At 42.0% G+C, this 20,735-nt stretch overlaps 1 protein-coding gene across 1 annotated transcript in view; it reads left to right on the forward strand.

Annotated features, from left to right (window-relative positions):
* The window catches only part of ofcc1 (orofacial cleft 1 candidate 1), an 86,404-nt gene that overhangs the window by 30,471 nt on the left and 35,198 nt on the right, over positions 1 to 20,735 (forward strand). Inside the window, exons 15-18 of the mRNA XM_061094311.1 lie at positions 1,519 to 1,613; positions 3,392 to 3,537; positions 17,141 to 17,392; positions 19,932 to 20,184. Coding sequence (XP_060950294.1) covers positions 1,519 to 1,613; positions 3,392 to 3,537; positions 17,141 to 17,392; positions 19,932 to 20,184 — 746 coding nt within the window. The remainder of the gene's footprint in view (positions 1 to 1,518; positions 1,614 to 3,391; positions 3,538 to 17,140; positions 17,393 to 19,931; positions 20,185 to 20,735) is intronic.

The raw sequence follows: 20,735 nt of genomic DNA on the forward strand, positions 1-20,735 counted from the left end.
ACACGTCAACTTTGTAATGTAATATTCGCTCAAGTGCACTTTAACTCTACGAATTTAAGCAATAAACTAATAAAACAGTGCTCTTCAACTTGAATGAAAAAAGTGATTTTGTATTATTTTAAAAGTTCGGTGCTTAGAGTCCGATACATTTTATTTCAGGAGGAACTGAAAGGATCCTGTTTTGTTAAGCACTTTAAATTATTTATTAAACAGAAGCTATGTTTACAGTCCACTTGATACACAATAATTATTGGAATCTTAACAATGACATGCAAATTATTTCTGCCCTGAAATTACTATGAGAAAAAGAAGGAATAATAAAAAAAATTGTATATTGTAAATAGAAAAAAACACAATATTGTACATGTTTATGAGCAATGTGGTAGTAATTAAAAACTATATCAGTGTCAGAATAAAATCTGATTTAGTGAGCAGGCTTCTGTCATTCAAGAAGATTTCAGCTGTCAAAGAGATTTCTGCGTTGAGGATGTTGAAATTATTATTGCTAATAAATTAAATCCCAGAGCAAGGGGATGAATTATATCATCGCAGAGGTTTCCATATGTATTATATAGATGTGACTTGTTCCACAGGGGGAAACAAAGTTTCTCACAGTGAGATTTTCACATGTATCAAGCTAAGGTTTACTTAATTACAACCTCCAGGCGACGCAGGAACCCCTTTTTTAAATTCTGCGTATGTTAATATGCTAAATAATGCAGATCTCTGACTCGTCAAGCATGAGACACACATCTGGCCGCCTACCATTAAAATTACAGCAAAATAAGAAAAAAGTGAGACAGATAGAGGGGGGTGGGGGAAGAAAAATAGGGTGAGGATTAAACAAAAAAACACTTCAAAAGTAATTTTCCAAAGCAGAGAAGAATGGGTAAATGTATGACAACCAGATTTAATTTCTTTTGTATTTTATTCATTTCAAATTGCGTACATTAAAGGGATGAGGCTGGGAAGGTTCACCTCTGAGTGTACAGTGGGGGATCCATACGTTTACACTACTACCCCTTTTGGACAAAGTAAAACCAGATTTTTATTAAAATCCTTAATATTTTTTGCAAGTTTCCGGATTCATCGTCAATATCTGTTTCATAGAAGAACAGACACATGCAAGAATATTTGCTGTCTTAGTACACAACATGATTTGAAGATTTTATTCTGCTATTTTAAACCTTTATTTTTAGTTTTTTTATATTTTGCTAAATTAAGTGTAAGTATATTATTCAAACTAATTATGTTATGTTCATATTTTTCAAAATTTATTTCCATCAATGCATTTATGGTTATTTATAGGTATTTATGGTTATTGTGGTTTTATCCTTTATTTTATCGACTGCACACGAGCTCAGATGTTTGAATACAAATATTACTCAACCCCTCCTGATCCTCTTCATAATTACCAGATGTGGATTGTGAATGAAAACAAACACAAACCTTTCTGTCTTCGTGCACACTCGCTGTTTATCACTTCTCGTTTGTTTTGTAATTTTTGGGGGGGCGCAGGGAAGAATTCCTCATCCGGAGCCATTTCTGGGACCACAGGAGAGAAGGGGGATCCGTGCGGCAGGGCGAGAGCAGAGGGCGGAATCCACTACAAGGTAACACTGTGATTTAAGGGGAAGTGCTCCCGCCCCTCGAAAGATCGCTTTCACCCTTTTCCCTCTTCCCCTCTGGAGCCCCCCCACCGCCCTGCGCGCACACCTCCCTGGCTTATTATCTAAGATTTGTCAAAATACATTTCACACTAACAGGTACTTTTCAGGCCTTCAAAGCCCGTTTTGATGTGCTTGTCAAGCCAAAGCAGCTCAAATTCTATGAAATCCGCGATGCCAGCAGGCCCCTCTCTCTCTTAAGTCACTCTGAACACGCCTCTTCCTGTGCTACAGACGACTTAAGCTAAATTAATCAAAGCCTACATGTTACCTGCCGTACTTTGAAGTAGTTAGTGCAGAATGACTCGCTGTGCAGATCTGACATATCGCTGCCTCCTCGCCTGCCCCTGCCTTTGTCCTTTCCTCTCTGGCCTTTTGTTGTGGTGTGGTTACCAGCAGCAGCAAATCTTACACACACACACACACACAGACACACACACACACACTCCGTCCCTCCAAGTCTTTATTCTCACTAACCTCCTACTACTGATGTACGAGGCTCTTCAGACCGCCATTAATCAGCGATGTCCTGTTAAATAAATGAGTTTGTTGATATGAGCTTTTATTTCTCTGCAGCCCCTGTAGACCGTGGTTTTTTTTCTCTCCTCGTGGCCCTATCTTTTAAACCTTGCTAAATCTGTCAAATGTCGTGGCGTGGAACCCAGTTGTCTAATGATTAAGTGGTGTGATCTCCAACCTGCCCCAGCCTGGGAGTGCTAGGGATCAGATTTCAACCCTTCAACCTGCAGTGCAGGCCTAATTAAAATGAATTTTCTCCAGGCGACCACTTTGCCCACAGGGCAGGAATCCAGCTATATACAGAATCTGTTCTTAAGGTATTGCATTAAATTTATTGTGGGGAGACACCGGAGAACTTTGCGGTTTATATATCTCGGGCATTTTTTCTCTCCTGCCTTCTCTCCCCTTTCCTTTCCACCTTTTTATTGTGATCATCACTCTGGAATCCAAGCTTGCTTTGGCAAAGATTGCGCTATGAAAACTGATGGAGCCTTTATGGAGCCCTGCCCATTTACTACTTCTGAGGCCTAGTTTATCTCCGAGAGAGGAGAGAGAGAGAGAGAGGAGGAGGAGGAGGAGAGGAAAAGATGAAGAAGAAAAAAACTAAATGAGAGAATTAGAGTCAGAGTGAGACAGGGTTGGAAGAAAGAGAGAGGTTGCTTATTCCAACTGTGGATCTCATTAACATACATCAGTGAGTATTTCACAACTTCAAGCAGGAAGGCACTAAGCCCACCCAAGGGCAACACAGGCGGGACTGACAGGGCCAGGGAAAGCAAGCAGTTAACATGTTGGCGGCTTAACAAATAATATCTGCTCCCAAGTACCTTGGTGAAATATTTAAAACCCCACTTCCTAACTCCATTCGACTGTGTTTATAACGATGACAGTAAACGACTTGTGTGGGGGGGGGGAAAACAGTGCCAGCTGCTCAAATATCACATATTTAACGCCACCGTCACTGTACACACATTTCCCAAATGAACTCAGCTTGAATGATGGCGTGCCGTATGTGATTCCGCCGTCATCCTTGTCTCGTGTCAATTGAGGCGCGGCTGAGATATAGGAGCGGCTCCAAAGTGCCACGCACACTGTCACTGTCACCGTGTGCATCCCCCAAGATAAATTCCGAGGCCCGTTTCCTGCTTTGATTACAAATGACATCCGCATGTGTTTCCCCCCCCCGATTTTTCTGCCCTTCACAGAAGAAGCCAATCAAGAAGACAAATAGCTGCGGCCCCAGCGTGAGCAGCGGCAGCGCGCCGCCTCGGCAGGCAGGCAAACAGAGGATGCGGCATTCGGTGGAGAACCTCTCCACGGAGGAGATGGAGGAGTATACATTCTCCCTACAGTAAGTCTCACCACTCATTATCCCGCCTCAGCCTGGCAACCTCCGGAACACGAGGAAAAAAACAGAAACATGGGCGACAACTGGTTACTGTGCCTCTCAGACAGTGATGTGCATGGCATCAGCCAGACAGACGCTGACAACACAATGTGCGTAGAACACGTCACCAACAGATAGAGATGCACCCGTCGCACAGCGTCCAAGGGGAATCTGGATTGATTCAGCTCGAGGTTTAAACTTATAGAGTTTATATGTTAGCCTAAAAAGTCCCAGGCAAAGTCGGAAAAGCCTCTTGGCCTTGTCTAAAGTGAAAAGTTAAGTCAAACAAAGTCACAATTTGTAGGAAAGTCAATAAATTCTTTAGTCCATAATTCTTCGATAATTTAAAAAAGTTACTCTCCAGTTTAGCCACTTGATCTGCATTTGTATTAATATGGACTTAAATGTTTATAACACATTCATTAAAAGGGAATTTTAATTTCATTTTGTAGTTCTAAAAAGGACATTATTCTATTAAATCATATTCAAACGCATTTGTTTTGTCACAATATTGAATTTGACGCCAAACTAAACTCATGCTGTAACCTTATGTTTCAGTTGTTTCTTTCTCTGCACAACAAAACTCAAAAAGGAAGTGAGTTTGTTAATTTTTTCTTTTCCCCCCTTTTCATCGTGGCTCACAGCATTTTATTTTAATAAGAAAACAGGGACGTATGAAATATAAACAGAGAATTCTATACACGTTGGCTCAAATTTGTTAAAAGCTTAAAAAAAGCAACAGTATGTGTGTCTACCCCGTATGGAGCATGGAAATAAAATAGGCTGAGAGCAAAATTGCTTATTTCAACAAAAAAAAGAGAAGAAATTCACAGGTTTGTTTTTATTTGGAAGTCAACTAAATTAAGGAGGAGGGGACTGGCCACACACACACATACTACACAGGGAGAGGGTGGTGTGTGTGTGTGTGTGGGAGAGAGAGAGAGAGAGAGAGAGAGAGAGAGAGAGAGAGAGAGAGAGAGAGAGAGAGAGAGAGAGAGAGAGAGAGAGAGAGAGAGAGAGAGAGAGAAGGAGAGAGAGAGCGCTCCCCGGAGACTTGAAAAGAACCCATGTTTCCTCATTTCTGGGAGTTGGTAATTTATAGCTGCTGGTCACATATTAAACAAGATCAGAGACTACTCCCTGACATCTTCTGAACATACTTGGGGAATTCAAATGATTACCAGCGTATCCCGCCAATAACTGACGACAGAGGGACTATCTGGAGGGAAGGGGAAGAGGAATACAAAAAAAAAAAAGAGAATGAACACAGAGCCCCATGCAGGCTGCGCACAAAAGGGACACAATTAAATGGTTTTCACGATTATTCATACTGCTGCTTTTTATTTTTTTATTTTTTTTTTACTTCTGAGCAGTCACCGGGTTCAGTGAGACGAGTAATTTCTGTCAGTTTTAGGTTGTGAGGATACCTCGGAGTCAGAGCCTCTGCTACTGACTTCATCCGTATAAGCACACACGTTACAGCATCTCCGAGCTGAAGGCTAAATGCTTTTATGCCCTCACCTAATCGGAGAGAGGAATCATTAGAGAGATAAGGTGCCGGGGTTTGGCTTCAACAATTAAGACCCTCACCCATCTCGCCCACTGTTGTGTGTGTGTGACTTCCTTCTGGGCTCTTGTGGTATTTTTAGAGCTCTCTTTGTGCTTGTGTTGCATCTGTGCACGTGCTTCACTGTATGTGTGTGTGTCTGTGGGATGACTATTCATACTGCAGCGATTGGGGGATATTACTGCCATCTATTGAGCCACCGGAGACTGAGCTCATTGAGGTTTTTCCCGGGCGCTCCGACACAAACGTGCAAATCAGATGCTCGTGCATTATTGAGCAAGCGCTCAGGAGCAGGGAGAATTTGTTGGGGATTGTGAGAGACTCGTGCAAAAGCTTCATCTCCTGCACGTTCACCTTCGAGGGCACTTTACTCACCCTGTCAAATAAATGCACAGGAATGTATTGGAGAGGTGTTGCGGAGGTTATGAGATGTATAAATGTCAGGTTGAGTACAGAACACACATGTAATATTTACATTTCAGGCTGTGGCAGCAGGTGGGATTTGACAACTATATATAGATGATGGTATTGTTTGAGGCAGGGCCAATATCAATAGACCCTCTGCATGAATGCATCTAATGAAGATATCACTCAACAGTTTGCACAATGCAAAGTCATGTAAAACCTTCCATTTTACAACAGTTGGTAAATAAAAGTCCATCTTTCTGAAAATACTACAGCGTGTTCAGGGTTATATTTTGATTATAACTGCATTTTTATTTATAAAGTGTTTTTTTATAAATTATTTTTGAAAGGGCCAAAGATAACCTCCGTTCATGACCGTGATTTTTTGTAATTTGTATGTTTACTTATATGTTTCCTTTTGAACTTTTTCATCCACAACCTCAGAAGATCTAAAAGAACGTAGCACCTGGTATGTATGGTGTCATAATAACTGCAAACCATATTAAAATTTAAAACCTAACATACCTTTAACTGCAAGTATTGACAACTGCGAGTACATTTTCTGTAAATTAAAAAAGATCATGAAAACACACGCCAGGAATGATTCTTCTCCTTCTTCTTGTTTTTCTCTCGCTCTGTTTTTTTTTTTTCTCACAGAGGTCCAATGCTGCTGCCGTCTGTTTGAACACGCATGAAAGTCTCTCGCCGACCTTCCAGCTTATTTGATGTCTATGTAATCTTAACCACCTTTTTATTTTTTTTTCTCACAGAGCAGCGCCGAGCTAAAATCAAAGCACCTGATTCAATACGGCTGTTGTAATTCGGTAGGGCCAATTAAATGCTTTCGGAATCGCGTGGCAACTTCGAGCAAAGGTAAACACGCTCAAACTGAATTAATTTTACACTAAAGACGGGACTTTAACCGCGCTCCGCACTGAACGCGGCGATAAGTTACTGTTACTAACTTGCATTTACGCATTTATCACAGAGAGAATTATTTTTTCCAAAGATCAGCTCGTCACGTGCGCTGTGCCACATACTTCCTGTGATTTCCGTGCATCCTCGATCCTCGTCAATCAGCCTCGGCGCGTCGTCCCATCAATGTCACCTAAGTATCTTCTCCTCGTCTGATTTTGAAGAGAGAAAAACTGTTTTAATCAAAGTCATTCTCACACGGCAATTAGACCTAATTAGTGCAATTATCAAGATTCTAATTACATCGAAATATACCCCCTAAATCTCATATCAATTATACTATGTTTGACTTGTCCTGGTCGGGAGACATGACTGGAGCGGGAGAGGGAGAGACAGAGTTAAGACAAAGCCTTGTAGGGGGGGGGGGGAGAATAAGAAGAAGAGTGTATCCTGATCGTCCTCAGGAGGCCGAGTCGACTCCATCGGTCCCTGAAGCTTTTACTCCTGAAGACTGGTCGGGCCATGTGGGGATTCACGTCAGTTAACCTTTTACTCATTTGTTTCACATGCAGAGCGACTTTGTTATTGATTATGATGTGATATAGGATTAGTTACATCCTAGTGATGAGGCGAGTGATGTGTCAAAACAAACAGCACGACTCCTGAGTCCGGTTTAAAGCTGTAGGTGGAAAGTATTATCACCTCTATTGAAATCAGGCCCGAACATGGACATGGAAGCATTGTAGACAAACACAAACAAGCACAGACACGCACAGTATGTTGATGTAGTGGTGCAGTGTGGCAGTGGAGATGCACCGGCAAAACACACATACACACACAGACACACACAAACACACAGACACGCGCACAGCCTGTTCTTGCTGCGGAGTCAGTGGGAACACACTGACCTAATTTCCCCCAGTTAGCTCGCCTCGTTGGGGACCAACGTTCCTCTGCACCCATTTCCCCCAGCCAAGCCTATCAGAGCATTCACCCACTGTGTGCCTCTGTGTCTCTCCTCTCTCTCTCTGTGCCCTCCATCTGTTTCTGTCTGTGTACATGCTCAAGTGAGATTAGCAGGAGAATGTACAGTTGTAGCGTTCAAGGCTGCTCATCTGCACCGGTCTATACGCTGCTAATTGCACAGGATCATCTGGATAATGCATTGATACCGCGCACCCCCCGCAGTGTCGTTCCTCTGCTAAAGAGGAACCATTAACTGTCGGGGAGAGAAAGAGAGATCGGCCCTGCAGAAAAGAAAAGACAGAGAGAGAGAGAGAGGGAGAGAGAGAGAGAGAGAGAGAGAGAGAGAGAGAGAGAGAGAGAGAGAGAGAGGGAGAGAAAAGCACCTGAAATAACAGCTAGTTCCAGGCTGTCAATCCCCTGCACGCTGCGGCTCCGAATCACAACTCAGAGCAAGGGTCAATCAATTCTGATGTAATGCTGGTAGGAGAGGTGGGTGGAGATGGCAGCGCTGGTCACCCCGTGGTCTCCAGCGCCTTCCAGGGCTCTCTTCCTGTTTGGAGGGAGAAGGAATGTGTCTACATGCGTGCATGCGTCAGTGCGTGCATGTGTGAAAGAGAGGCCCCTGGCTACCGCAACCGAGTGCACATGTTAGGGTTTTGTGCGGCCAGACGCAGGTCACTTTGGATCTCACACACACACACACACACACACACACACACACACAGACACACACACATGCACAATCAACGTGTTGCTTCCTTTATGGAAATCAGAGCTGTCAGCTCCCTGACATGCTAACGTTGCAATATGACTGGTTAATCTGCGGTGATGTGGGTGTCAGTCAGAGCTGACTGCGGTCCCATTGGTGGTCCGGGTCAAATTAATGTCTTTCCCACCCCAATGTGTCGTTAGAGAGGGGAGGTTCAGATCCAGGAGGGGGAAAAAAAAACGAACAGGAACTATGTGTGAGAACATATAACGTATCCGTGCACGAGAGATTGTGTGTGTGTGTGTGTGTGTGTGTGTGTGTGTGTGTGTGTGTGTGTGTGTGTGTGTGTGTGTGTGTGTGTGTGTGTGTGTGTGTGTGTGTGTGTGTGTGTGTGTGTGTGTGTGTGTGTGTGTGTGTGTGTGTGTGAGGCCAGAGGTGCCGCTTCCCTCTCGCTCCTCTTTTTTCATCCGTAATCACTGTGACATAAACATCTGAAAAAAGACGACAAAAGTCAACAAACAACTGCCTGAGAATTCAAAAGTCGCTCTTTACATGCAGATCCATATTAGCTAATGCACTGTAGTACAAACATCCACTAATGCACCGTGCCCTGTGCAAATAAATAGGAACTTTTAGGAAAACATCCCTGACAGACGGCTCTAATAATACTACCGACGAGATGTAGATGTCGATGTAATCACGATCTGATGCGCGGTGTAGTGTTTGTGTGTACATGACTTTGATGTGATCCCCAGTGCATTTTTATGACTGTAGCCATGACAACGAAGGTAACCCAAAGGATGTGCTTATTTCAACAGGAAGGAGTTGTAAACATATCCAAACTGTGACAGGCTGCAGTGTCTGTTCTCTTGTCCTGTGTTAATGCTCTGGAGCGAATTTAGAATTATTCCTTGTGATTTATGATATTCCTCCTCAAACAATTCTGCAATATACTGTCACTTTTTTATTGTTTGTGTGCTGGACGCTGTGTGAAGAGCTCTTTGTAAACACTCTTTGGTGCAGAGTGAAGTTTGAGGATTTTATAGTCAATGTTTTTCCCAAAATGAAACTGAATTTGCGTCATTACTGTTAGTGTCTGTGGTTTATATATACCTTTGAATGATTTACTGCTGATAAGTTTACAACACTTCAAAATAACGGCTCTGTAATTTAGTGTGATATGAAACATTGCAGTCACAAAAGAAACATGCTGTTACTTTGAAGAGTAATTGCTAAAGAGGAAGTGATTAAATGACTGTTACCATATAGACTGACAGCTCTCGTAAATGTCTGTGTCCGTCCGATAAATAATCAAAATAATTTGGTGGCGATTTAGACCTGCAGTTTGACAGCTAGGCACACTTTACTCTAACAATATATGATATTAAATGATATCGAACATATTGTGGGTCCATTGTTATTATGACAACAATCATCTAATATTCCTGCCTCTTATAATATCCAGGACAAGTGACTTACATGGTTATTTAGGTTGTTGTGATACAACTTCCAGGGCCTCAAACACTGTTGTTGATGAAAGTTTAAATCGGTAACGGGAGTTGTTATACACTAGGAATACAGGAAAGCAATGTCATGGAAGAATTTGAACTGACTGCAGCATTCAGAATATGTTATTGCTTGTCAGAGGATGGTTCTTCCTGTTTCAGGCCCATTTTATTCTGCACTGACTGGCAGTAGAGAAAAAGAGAAAGATTCCAGTTGTTCTCTGCACAGAAAAAAGTTTTTGTACCTTGCTGCTTTTATTTTATGTCCAGCACTCTCTTAATTGCTCTCTATAGCTCGTCTCTTTGGCTCATAATTACTCCCTCTCCTCCCTCCTGTTAATTCTGTCTTATCGCACTTTCTCTGCGTTTAATTTCCCTCCATCTTTCTCTTTCCATCCCCGCCTCATTCTCCCTGCGTCTCTATCTCTCTGGTGACAATGTCCTGCAGTAATGAGGCAAGGTCAGAGAAGTGAAATCCATTTAAATACTGATGCAACTCTCGGGAGGCCCATGCTCAGCCTCTGCAGCTCTCCTCCCTCTACGCCTCACCCAAATTGATGAATTGATACATTTCAAGTTACATTACAAGTTTACTTGCACCATATTGTGTGTGTGTTTTCCTTAATTCCCTGAAAATAAACTTTATAGAGTAGAAAAACAACCTGTTCTCTTCTGTAAAGACCTATGGTGGTTGGAGAAACGAGTGCCTGGGAAGTCCCTGTGTGTTTGCTGATCCCAGGTGCATGTGCATTTGAAATGTTTCCACCCTGGTTTATGGTGCACCAAGGGACCTGCCATTTCCATGTTTTAATCCCCTCTTGTGCTCAGTCAGGCTCTCCATAAAAAACACCACATGTTGCACGGCAGTGAAACGGCTACCTCATATATGCAGGCAAACTATTCCAAGGTGTGCGAGGAGGCCAAAACTTGTATTTATTTATCTATTTATATTTTATTGCAGGAGGGATTTGTTTGGCCGGTGCAATGCTGGACTGTTGCTCATCGAATTATTGTTCTGGAATGGTGCTTTGGCCGGTAGCTTCAGAGGCCTGCCAGTGAAACAAGGATATAAATTGGAGAAATAGCCACATCACTATGAAAATGATCTTGTCATAGTGTAGTAATGCAGTTAAGTGATAACCTTTTCTGCTTGTTAAAATAGACAGGGGCAGGGCTTGTTGCACCACACTTGGAATTGTTCATGTGTTTATAGTGTGTTAAAGGGATAAGTCGACTTTGTCACTTGCTGAGGATCTGATTAGAAAATCTATAACATTCTCACCTTGGTGCAGTCAATGTAAAGTCCCCATCAGCAGGTGATTAGTTGAACTTGGAAACAGAAAGAAAAACAAGGAATGGCACATTATAGTTTGTACACAGCAGGGGGGCATGTATTATTTTTAGTCTATGGTAGCGGTGTTAAAGAAATGGTAACTGATCAGTTTGATGGTCCAGCCTCCATTCATCTTATCTAATCTGTCTAATAACTCCACAAACATCTGTCTGTGTGTCTGTCTGTCTGTGGCCTGCTTATCTTGAGAACCGTTCAACTTTTCACATTTGGCATGTGTATTGTTAAGGGCCTAAAGAAGTGCAGTTTAGAATTTGATGCGATTTGGACACAGGATCGTTTCAAATCTGAATAAACAGGTGACCAGCTATGAGGTAGGACTCATCAACATTTAGATCCTGTGGTCTATCATGGCAAGAACATGTTGAGATGTTGTTCTCCAGTTCTGCAGACTGAGATTATCTTCACAGATCTTTGAATAAAGAGGTGAACAACTCTTTCTGCAGCAGCAGGTTAAGAACAGGCTCTGCATTAGCCCCATGTCCGACTCTCATGTACCATTTGTCATGATTCATGTTTCTTGCCAATCTGCACCTTCCTCTTTCCTTAAATCTTTTATGTATTGACATTAATCCACTTCTCTCAGTTTGAGACTCTACGCAACCATTGTATACAGGCACTGCGAGCTGATCAACAACAGAGAGCACTTGTGGCCTTTTCCGCCCTGTGCTTGCCTGTACGTGAGAACCTCTCTCGCATTGTAAAAACCAGCAGCCAACTATTAGTCAAGCATGGATTCCTAATTAAGTGGAACATAGTTTTTTTTCCCCACCGCCTCTGATTCTGCTCTCCTCCACGTCCCTGTCAGCAAATAATTCTGATAATTTGGCCGTGCATCGTTATACTATTTTAATTACATGGTGATGGACTCTCGCTTTTTGTAGCTGAGTCACACTTCCATAATTCTCTTTTAACTACACCCCAAATACCTGCCACCGTACTCCCATACTGTCAATGAAACTCAAGTTTATGTGTATTCTTGCTTTGCCAGGGTCTCTCCGTAAACAACGGGGCCTATAAAGCCCTCCAACGGTGAAGTAATTGCTCTTGGAACAACTAAGATTTAGAAAAGAAACAAGAGTGAGAGTAAAAGTTAGCGCACAATGATGACATTTTGGAGAAAAGATTTCAGTTGGATTTAGAACATTTTCTAAAAGCAGGCCACAAGCACTGCTCTGTTCAACCTGTTGACCAGCGGGATGATCAATGATTATCATTTCATACTTTTTGTGGAGCAGGTTTCTCTGAATTTTCCACTATGAGATGTTTTCCTGCCTTATTTCTCTCTCACCTGTGCAAAGTCATTTCAGAGGTGCTGCTGCATGAATGCAAATAATAGGCAGTTAAAGCTAAACGTTTGTATCATGGGAATGGAAACCATCGGTACTTGTATATCTGGATTGGTGTTCACTCTGCAACCTAGAGTTATGACTTGTAGAAAACTTGTATTCTGTGTCTGTAATGTATGGAAATGCATACACACAAGCAATCACAGCACTGGACGTTATCTAAGCACACAAATATTCATAGCAACGACTCTACACAATGGTAATGGTAGAATGCTGGATTCGGTAATTGTGAGCAGGTCTGTAAAGGTCATTGGCTCTGTGCACGTGAACATGTGTGTGTTCATGCGTCAGTGCACTGGATTCATGTGGAGCATCTCATTGCTTCCTCACAAAGTGCTTTACAGGACCAAATATAACTTGCTTTAGACTGACCCTTGAGGTCAAGTGCATATGTCATTATAATTGTGGTATTCTTCCTTTTATATCAACATAAACCTCCATGGTCATATTCAATTAATCTCAAATCTCATGCAGAATCTCATCTGTGATTAAATTACTTTAATGAATGTATGAATCATGAATGGCATCATCCAAGACATCCTGCACACTACAGAAACAGAAAAGCTTTGGTTTGAGAGCTAGCTGTTTTTCTCCTGATGTTTGTTATTGGGTTTGGTTTGATGGACAATACAAGGGAGAACAACATGACAGCTCCCTTGATGCATGGATGCAGTACAGGTCATAAATCCGGCCTCCTCCATGTTAATGGATGGGCCAAACTAAGACCACAAACTTTGGACTTAAGGATGGTTTCTGTCAGTGTAGGTATTTCATATCACACTAAAACTTCTAATCTTTTTCTTTCTTTTTTTAAAATTAGCATTACAATTCCTAAGTTGTTCTTAGATCATGAGTAATAGTTTTAAGTGTTCACGTGCATATTTCTTTACAAGTTACAATGTTTCACCAAAAGTGCCTCGACTTGACTTAATAACACCTCAGACAGGAAATGGCTGCACAACCTGCAGAAGATAGATGACAAATCCAAAACAAACACACTATCAGCACTCCTTCCAAAAAAATGACGTGTAAACAAAGCTGCAGTATCTTCACCTCCATCTCTCGACACCTGAGATAATCAAAACTTGCGTAATCACTACAACGCTCGTGCATCTGGGCCACGAAAGAAACAATCATGTTATCTGTCAATCTTTTAAGTCTATTTTCACACTGTAGGTTTTTTTCTTCTAGTCTATTCTTTCTCTATTTCCCCAACAGCAAACCATTCTTCGACTATGTGAGGGAAACGATGTGTGGTTTTTCGTTACATTTATAAACAATGCCGGTGGCCCAAATAAGAAAGTGACAGAAAATAATCCCCTAAATAAAAAGGGATAAGTCCAATACTTAAAGTGGCCTCAGACTGGAGGGTTTAAGCCATTAGGGCTGTGTGGAGGGATTCAAAGAGTTACCTTCACTCTCCTCGGCCCCGGAGCCTTCTCACACTAAATCTGCTATTTAAAATGTAACACCCCACAGTACCCGTCCCCCCCCCTCCCCCGGCCCCCCTGCATCTCTCATTACCCATGCCATCTTAAAGGTTTAATACTGATCTGTACTTGCTGTTCACTTGGTGCTATTTTTAACGGCGCAGTATTTGTTTGTCATGGCGTAAGACACACAGGGAAACAGTAAGGGGGAAACCAGTCCAGGATGATGGTTCTTGCTCCAATGGCTGACAGATACACGCAAGTTAAATCTGATTTATAGGCCTTGGCACGGTCGGGAAAGGTTTAGAGAGGATGATGAGTCCTTTTGCAATGTGCTTTGATGACATGGGAATGAGCAACAAACATATCACAACTGGGATAATGAGGAAGCGGCTTCTGGCCTGGATTTTCACAAAAATCACATAAACTCCAGTTAAAATACAGCATTATGTGCCAATGCATGCCCGTTGAAATGGTTGGTTTAATCTCCAGGCCGCTATGCCACATGCTATCAGTCGAGGCTGAGACGAGCTGTGATATTGGAATGAAATATCCTCCTTTCCTGCAAGATAAAGAGCCCACACCTCCACCCCCTGCCTTCCCCTCTCCTTTCCTGCGCTGTACCTTTTTAATCGGAGGTGCCATAATGAAATCAAATCAGTGGCGATAACAGATTTCACATCATGTTACTTCGGAAGAGGCCACCAACATGAAGAAATCTAAAAATATTCCTCTTTCATGCATCATCAATATCTTCATTACATGAGAGATGGGCATCAGGTTGCATTTGCTGTTTTCTCTTAATGCCACTTGACAGGGCAGCATCTTGCCTGCGTCTGCGACACACTGCAAGCTTTCTGCCTACTCTGTAATTCCACTTTTGCAGACATGTGGGCAGCAGTTTTTTATCACACAATGAATCAAGTCGTGATGAAGCTTGGAACAGAACGGACGTACCTTGGTCACAATCATAACAGAGAAGCAGAAGGACGTTTGTACATGATCATCGCTCAAACACACTTGACACTGGAACTATATCCTTTTTCAAAAAACGCATTAAAAGGTTTTTTTGTAAAGTAACTAAAGTGCTATCTGGCAGGTTTCCCCCCAAAAAAGCAGTGCAAGACAGTCAGGACACAACAACATGTTGTGATATATTCTATGGTCCGATTAATTAACCTTCTGGAACTGGTGATATATGAAGCAGTACAAAGAAGTGTAAATAAATAGTAAATACACATATATACAGGAGCAGTAGATCCAAAGATCACGCTGCCAAAACCAATCCGGCTTGGATTAACCAAAAGGCATGTGGAGACTGAAAGACATAAATAAATAAAAGCTTAGTTTAGTTGACTACTTTAGTTCATTCATTTCACTATTACCCAAAACTATTCTGTGAAACAAACCAATGCACCTGATGAACCATTACATATTCCATTCCATAGTACAAATCTATAAATTAATGAATGAATGTAGAAATAGATAAATAAATGTAGGAATACAGACATAAAATGTTCACTGAAAAACTATTTAATCATGTATTTGATTATTTATTTCTGCATTATTTATATCTATTGTACACTCATTAATATATTTATGATATATTAAAAAATGTCGTCCTCATAATGCTTTGACTAAACAGTGATATTAACCTCAGGGGTCATGTAGGGACAAAGAAAACTAGGTTGATATTAATATTTATTTATCTTTTTTAATGTTGTAATTGCTAAAATATGCTATCTGTAATTTTAGTTTTAAAATAGTATTGATCCATAGAAATATAAAGAGATCATCAATCCCTAGTTTAGGAACCATTGTCATATATGGCAGATATAATATACCTTTATTAGCAGTGCTGTTGATTAACAGTGTTGTTATCACATTCTGCTGTTTTATGAAATTTATTGAATAGTAGGTTTAAATATGATAAATAAGACAATTTAATGTGAGATTAAGAATCAACAGATGCAAAGTTACTCTTATTATTAGATTACTGACCTCATGCAGAATATATTGAGAACATATGCAGTGAAAAACAAGCTTCGCTATTAAAATCTCAACCACACAACTGACCAGTAAGACTTCTCATCACAGATCTTGATCTCCCTCTGCCTGAGTGTATTTCAGCCAAGCTATGAATGTGTATCAGTCCGAGTTGACTGTCTGAACTCAGGATGAATCCTTCGAGTTCTCCCACATGCTACACTCGCTACACCCTACAGTGCCATGTGCACGCAATAAAACAACTTGACAACTTCAAATAATTGAACACTTCAGAGATTTTGCCCACCTCACAGGGAGAGCAAAGATTATCTCTTTTTGTTTTGTTTTAAATGCAACTGTGGGACTGTTTGTATTTCAGCAGCCATACAAGCAGTACAGGAGAAAAAAACACAAAAAAAACACAACGCTGCATTTTGATGTAAGTCTAGCCCTAATTATTTGTAGAGAGGAGGAGAAAGCAATACAACTGATTTTTTTCTCTCTTCTGTTTCTGTCTTTAGGCAGTGTGTGATTTTCCCTAGATACACACTACAAAGTGAATTCCAACTTTGTTCTGGGACACAGTGGTAAGACACAGGGATGTCCACAGGCAAAGGCCTGAAGTCCCACTCTGTGATTCGCACCATATCTCTACTGTACACACCTATTTTAGCCTTGGTCTAATTACTGTCAGCCAGAGGATAGGGGTCAGCGGTGTCAGCCTTTGTTGACATGTGTAAACTATATCATGCATCTATGTCGGGCCATGCACATTGCAAGTGTACACATGCATTTACTTCACACGTTTCACTGCACAATACAGTCATGTGTGTGGTATGAGAATTTTTGGATATTGTAATTTCTTTCCTTTTACTCTCCTCTCCTCCTCTGCTCCATCTGTACCCTCCATATGAAAGGGAATAGTTGAGCAGGCCTGACAAAGGGCGGCACAGAGGAGGCAGAGGTGCTGGGGGAAGCCGAGCACTGCTGGAAGGGATTCCTATCTGTGTGTGTGTGTGTGTGTGTGTGTGTGTGTAGTACATTTGTGTGCATGTGTGCCAGTTTTAATGCTAGATTTCCCTACCTTTAATGTGGCTCTGATGATGGTAAAAATTCATTTGAATATTTTACGCGATGCAAAGATTTGCTCTGTAAATCCCCCAAAATTTATGTCCGGGAGATCAAGGGCAGCAATTCAATGCAAATGTTTTTTATTCAAATAATCATTTCTGATGCTGTCGCCCATGAACAGGAGCTATTTAATCATCCTGTGTGATGGTTTGATGTGTCAGGTATTCCATTTGAGTTATATTGTTAATATTATAAGGAAGCAAAACATTAAGTTAAGCTTCAGGTTGTCAATCACGATGCGTCCCCAAAACAGATCACCAGTGACGGGACCTGTCTCCCGCCCCCCCCGCCTGTCCGAACGAGCCCGCCTGGCCCTGCACATGCTGTCGTCTGACCTGGGCCTGCCGTTGCCGGGGCAACAGCAGCCGCGTACGAGCTGGCGCGGCTCTGTTCGGAAGCTCAGCCTCATTATGCTGCTGATGGCTTTGATGTGGTTTGTGAGGCTCTACCTGCATTACTGCAGCCAGTGGCTCTACCTCCAGGCCATAGCAGTTCCTGTCAACAAGTGAGTTTGCTTCCTTTGATATCGCCCTGCACGCACACACACACACACACACACACACACACAAACACGTACACACGCACAAATGCATGTGGACAGGGGGAGCATATGAATGCATGCACAAACATGGAGCAGAACGACTTGTGCATACAGACACCTCTGGAGCATCGCCACATCGCCACTAACATAAATCCTTGCACGTGGAGGACTCATCCATAGATTACAGAGGCCTATAGGCAAATCGCAGAGACACACACACTGACAAACGCACAGAGACACACACACACACACACACACACACACACACACACACACACACACACATGCCACGTACGGTAGTGGTGAAATGGGATGTGAAGAGGGCCGGAGCGGCGGAGAGAACGAGGATGTGCAGTGTGTCTGAGTGTGCGATAGCAAACACACACAACGCACACAACACACACACACTGGATACATCCAAATCATCGGTTTGGAATCCCCCCATTAACAGTTTAACAAGACTCTCTCGATATTAACAGACCATTGTTGGAGGAGTTTGTTGATTTCGCCACCCGGCCTTAAGCCCCAACAGGCTACACTATTTGGAAGGAATTTATTGTTATTATTTGGTACACAGCATTGATAATAAATAGCAATAAAATACCACAGATCTGTTAAATCACATTGCAGCACAGCATATGGTGCTGATTTAATTCATCACTATAAAAAGAGCTGGCTGCAAACATGCATGCGGGCAGGATTTTATTACAATAACATGTGGGGTGCAAACATCACACATTAAATCATGGAAAGTGATAGAGGAAGGCAGAGAGAGAGAGAGAGAGACAAAAGAAACTCTGCGGCCAAATGGAAGAAAAAAAAAAGGATGGACCGAGGGGGCGGATGGGAAGGTGGAAAAAAAATGAAAACGCGAAAACAGAGGGGGTCAACGTCGGATGACAAGTTCCACATGTCCGAAGCTGCCGCTCTCCCTCCGAGCATTTCTCTCTCCATGCAGTGGCCGGAGCTGGTGGTGCCTAGTGACAGAGAGAGGGAGAGAGAGAGGGAGAGACAGAAGGAGAGAGGGAAAGAAAGAGAGAAAGAGAGACCAAGTGACCTTAAGAGTAGCTGGTGTGTTGTCAGCCTCCCTCACCTCTTGTTCCTATTTCACCCTCTTTTTTTCTCCTCAGTCTCTCTTAGCCTCCTTCTTCCCTATAATCCAACCTCTGACCCCACTGAAACCTGCTCTTTTTTTTATCTATGAAAAAAAATACAAATAATAATTCAACAGTTTAGTCTTCGATTTTAAACGTATTGCTTCCAATTGAGTACTCAGAACAAGTAGATCCGTTAGGCGGACGAGTTTGGGCCAGCATTCAAGAAAATGTCGCAGGTTGCAAGTGGGTCCGGGTTATTAATAGACTATGTTATAAAAGCTGAACTTGCTAAAACATTGCGAGAAAAAAGGTTTTGCATTAGGCTGAAATACACGCAATACATGGCTGTGATTGGCTGTAGTTCTCTGGAGGGCCCAGGCTGTCAATAATCTGCATTCATGAAATATAAAGCAACCTGCAGTAGCCTACATCTATCACACATCTCTGCACTCAAACCATAATTATATACACAAAATGAGGACACACAATATTTGACTCTCTGTGCCGCTGACACAATGGAGATAGGCATTTTTTGTTCTGTGTTGAAGTCTGTGCGGTGCTGGGAACTGGCCACTGGTGCTACTGTGGGTAAGAGAGACATTCAGACAATGCACTCAGGAGTAAGCATTAACGTCACATCTCGTGGAAAATCAATCTCAAGTCCTTTGCACATCAGTCCACAGGCCGTTACAGGCAACCGAGGACGTGAGGTCTGATTTTGTAAGTTACGCTACAGTCTATTGGCTGTAAAAAGAAAGAAGTGATTAATGCATGTAAATCACCTCCTGTTCTTACATATAGTACCTTTAAGAGATTTGCCTGAGATAAAAAAAAAACAATGGACCTCTACTGTCAGATTAATGGACAGAATCTGAGGAATGCTCGACTCTTGGAGCAAATCAGATGGAAATTAATGAGCAAAAACTGGACCTTTCCTCTCCCACCACTGGCTTTACCTCCTCGTGACTGATGGCAAGATTAAGAAATTCATGAGGCTTGCTGTGAATGGGGAGCCTAACTTACAATAGCAGGTCTGCAGAAGCAAAGGTGTTAATACAATTACTTGTAGCGTCTGTCAGTTGGATTCTGTTCCTTTATTTATGTTTTTTACTTGAATTAATATGTCTACAGATTATAAAGCTAATGAAATGAGCTTTTAATACATATTACATGTAACCATGTAATCAATAAGGCAGCAGAGACTAGTAAAACAGCCAGTTTTAATGTTCATTGTCATCAGACTAATTAAATATGATTGAATCAAGCACAAACAATGTAACATTGTGTGGGAATTACTGGAACCAGTTGCCCTTGAGCTGCAAAGCATCACAAACGCAAATATACAACACTGGTGCACACAGGCTACGCATATGCACATCACCCGCCTCCATTTCCTCTCCCGCCAGGTTCCAGTTCCACGCACACACCGTGCAGCTTGTATACCAGAGTTCCTTGCTCCACATCTGGGAGGAGATGGCGATGCTGGTGGTGGGTCCCCTGACCTTGAACGCATTAACGTTCCTGCTGGTTCTGATCAGATGGGGCTGTCAACAGATATTTGGCTCACTCCCTTCCTTCACGTCAAAGTTTATCATGGCTCAGGGAGTGTGGACAGTCCTCGACCCTCTGGCGGTCTTCGCAGTGGACGCCGTCCTTGGGGTAAGTCACTTTAAAAATAGCTCGGACACTTGTGCACTTTAAATAGGAGTTCACTTTATCTTGGCAAAGTGACTTTAAATACAAAAAAAGGGGTGAGGCTGAGACAAAAACTATGGACGGAGAGATGGGTGTGTGTTTTTTGTCTATGAGGAAGACATGAAGGGATTTAGCCTGCTCACGGTGGTGAATCATTTGACAATAATAACACATTTTTCTACTAATTAATAAGAGATTAAATAATTTCTTATATTATTATTTTTAATAGAAGATTGAGATTGAGAGGAGCACCAGCTGAACTGTGTTTCAAAAGCTGCGTTCACAAGAAACGTGAAGCAAATTATTTGCGCATTAAGATTACATACAAAATCAATGTAAAAATATGAATAGAAGCAAATATCATGAAGGCCACATGAATGGTGAGAATGATGGGATGTGACTGACGCAAAATTCACGTCATGCGCTTCACTAAAATAGCAGATTTGTTGAGTGTTGAGATGAAACTCAGCGGAGACAGTTCCGAGCAACGAGGGAATTTGCGGGTCGGGTTTATT

This window comes from Limanda limanda, chromosome 20 (genome assembly GCF_963576545.1).
Source record: "Limanda limanda chromosome 20, fLimLim1.1, whole genome shotgun sequence".
Lineage (NCBI taxonomy): Eukaryota > Metazoa > Chordata > Actinopteri > Pleuronectiformes > Pleuronectidae > Limanda > Limanda limanda.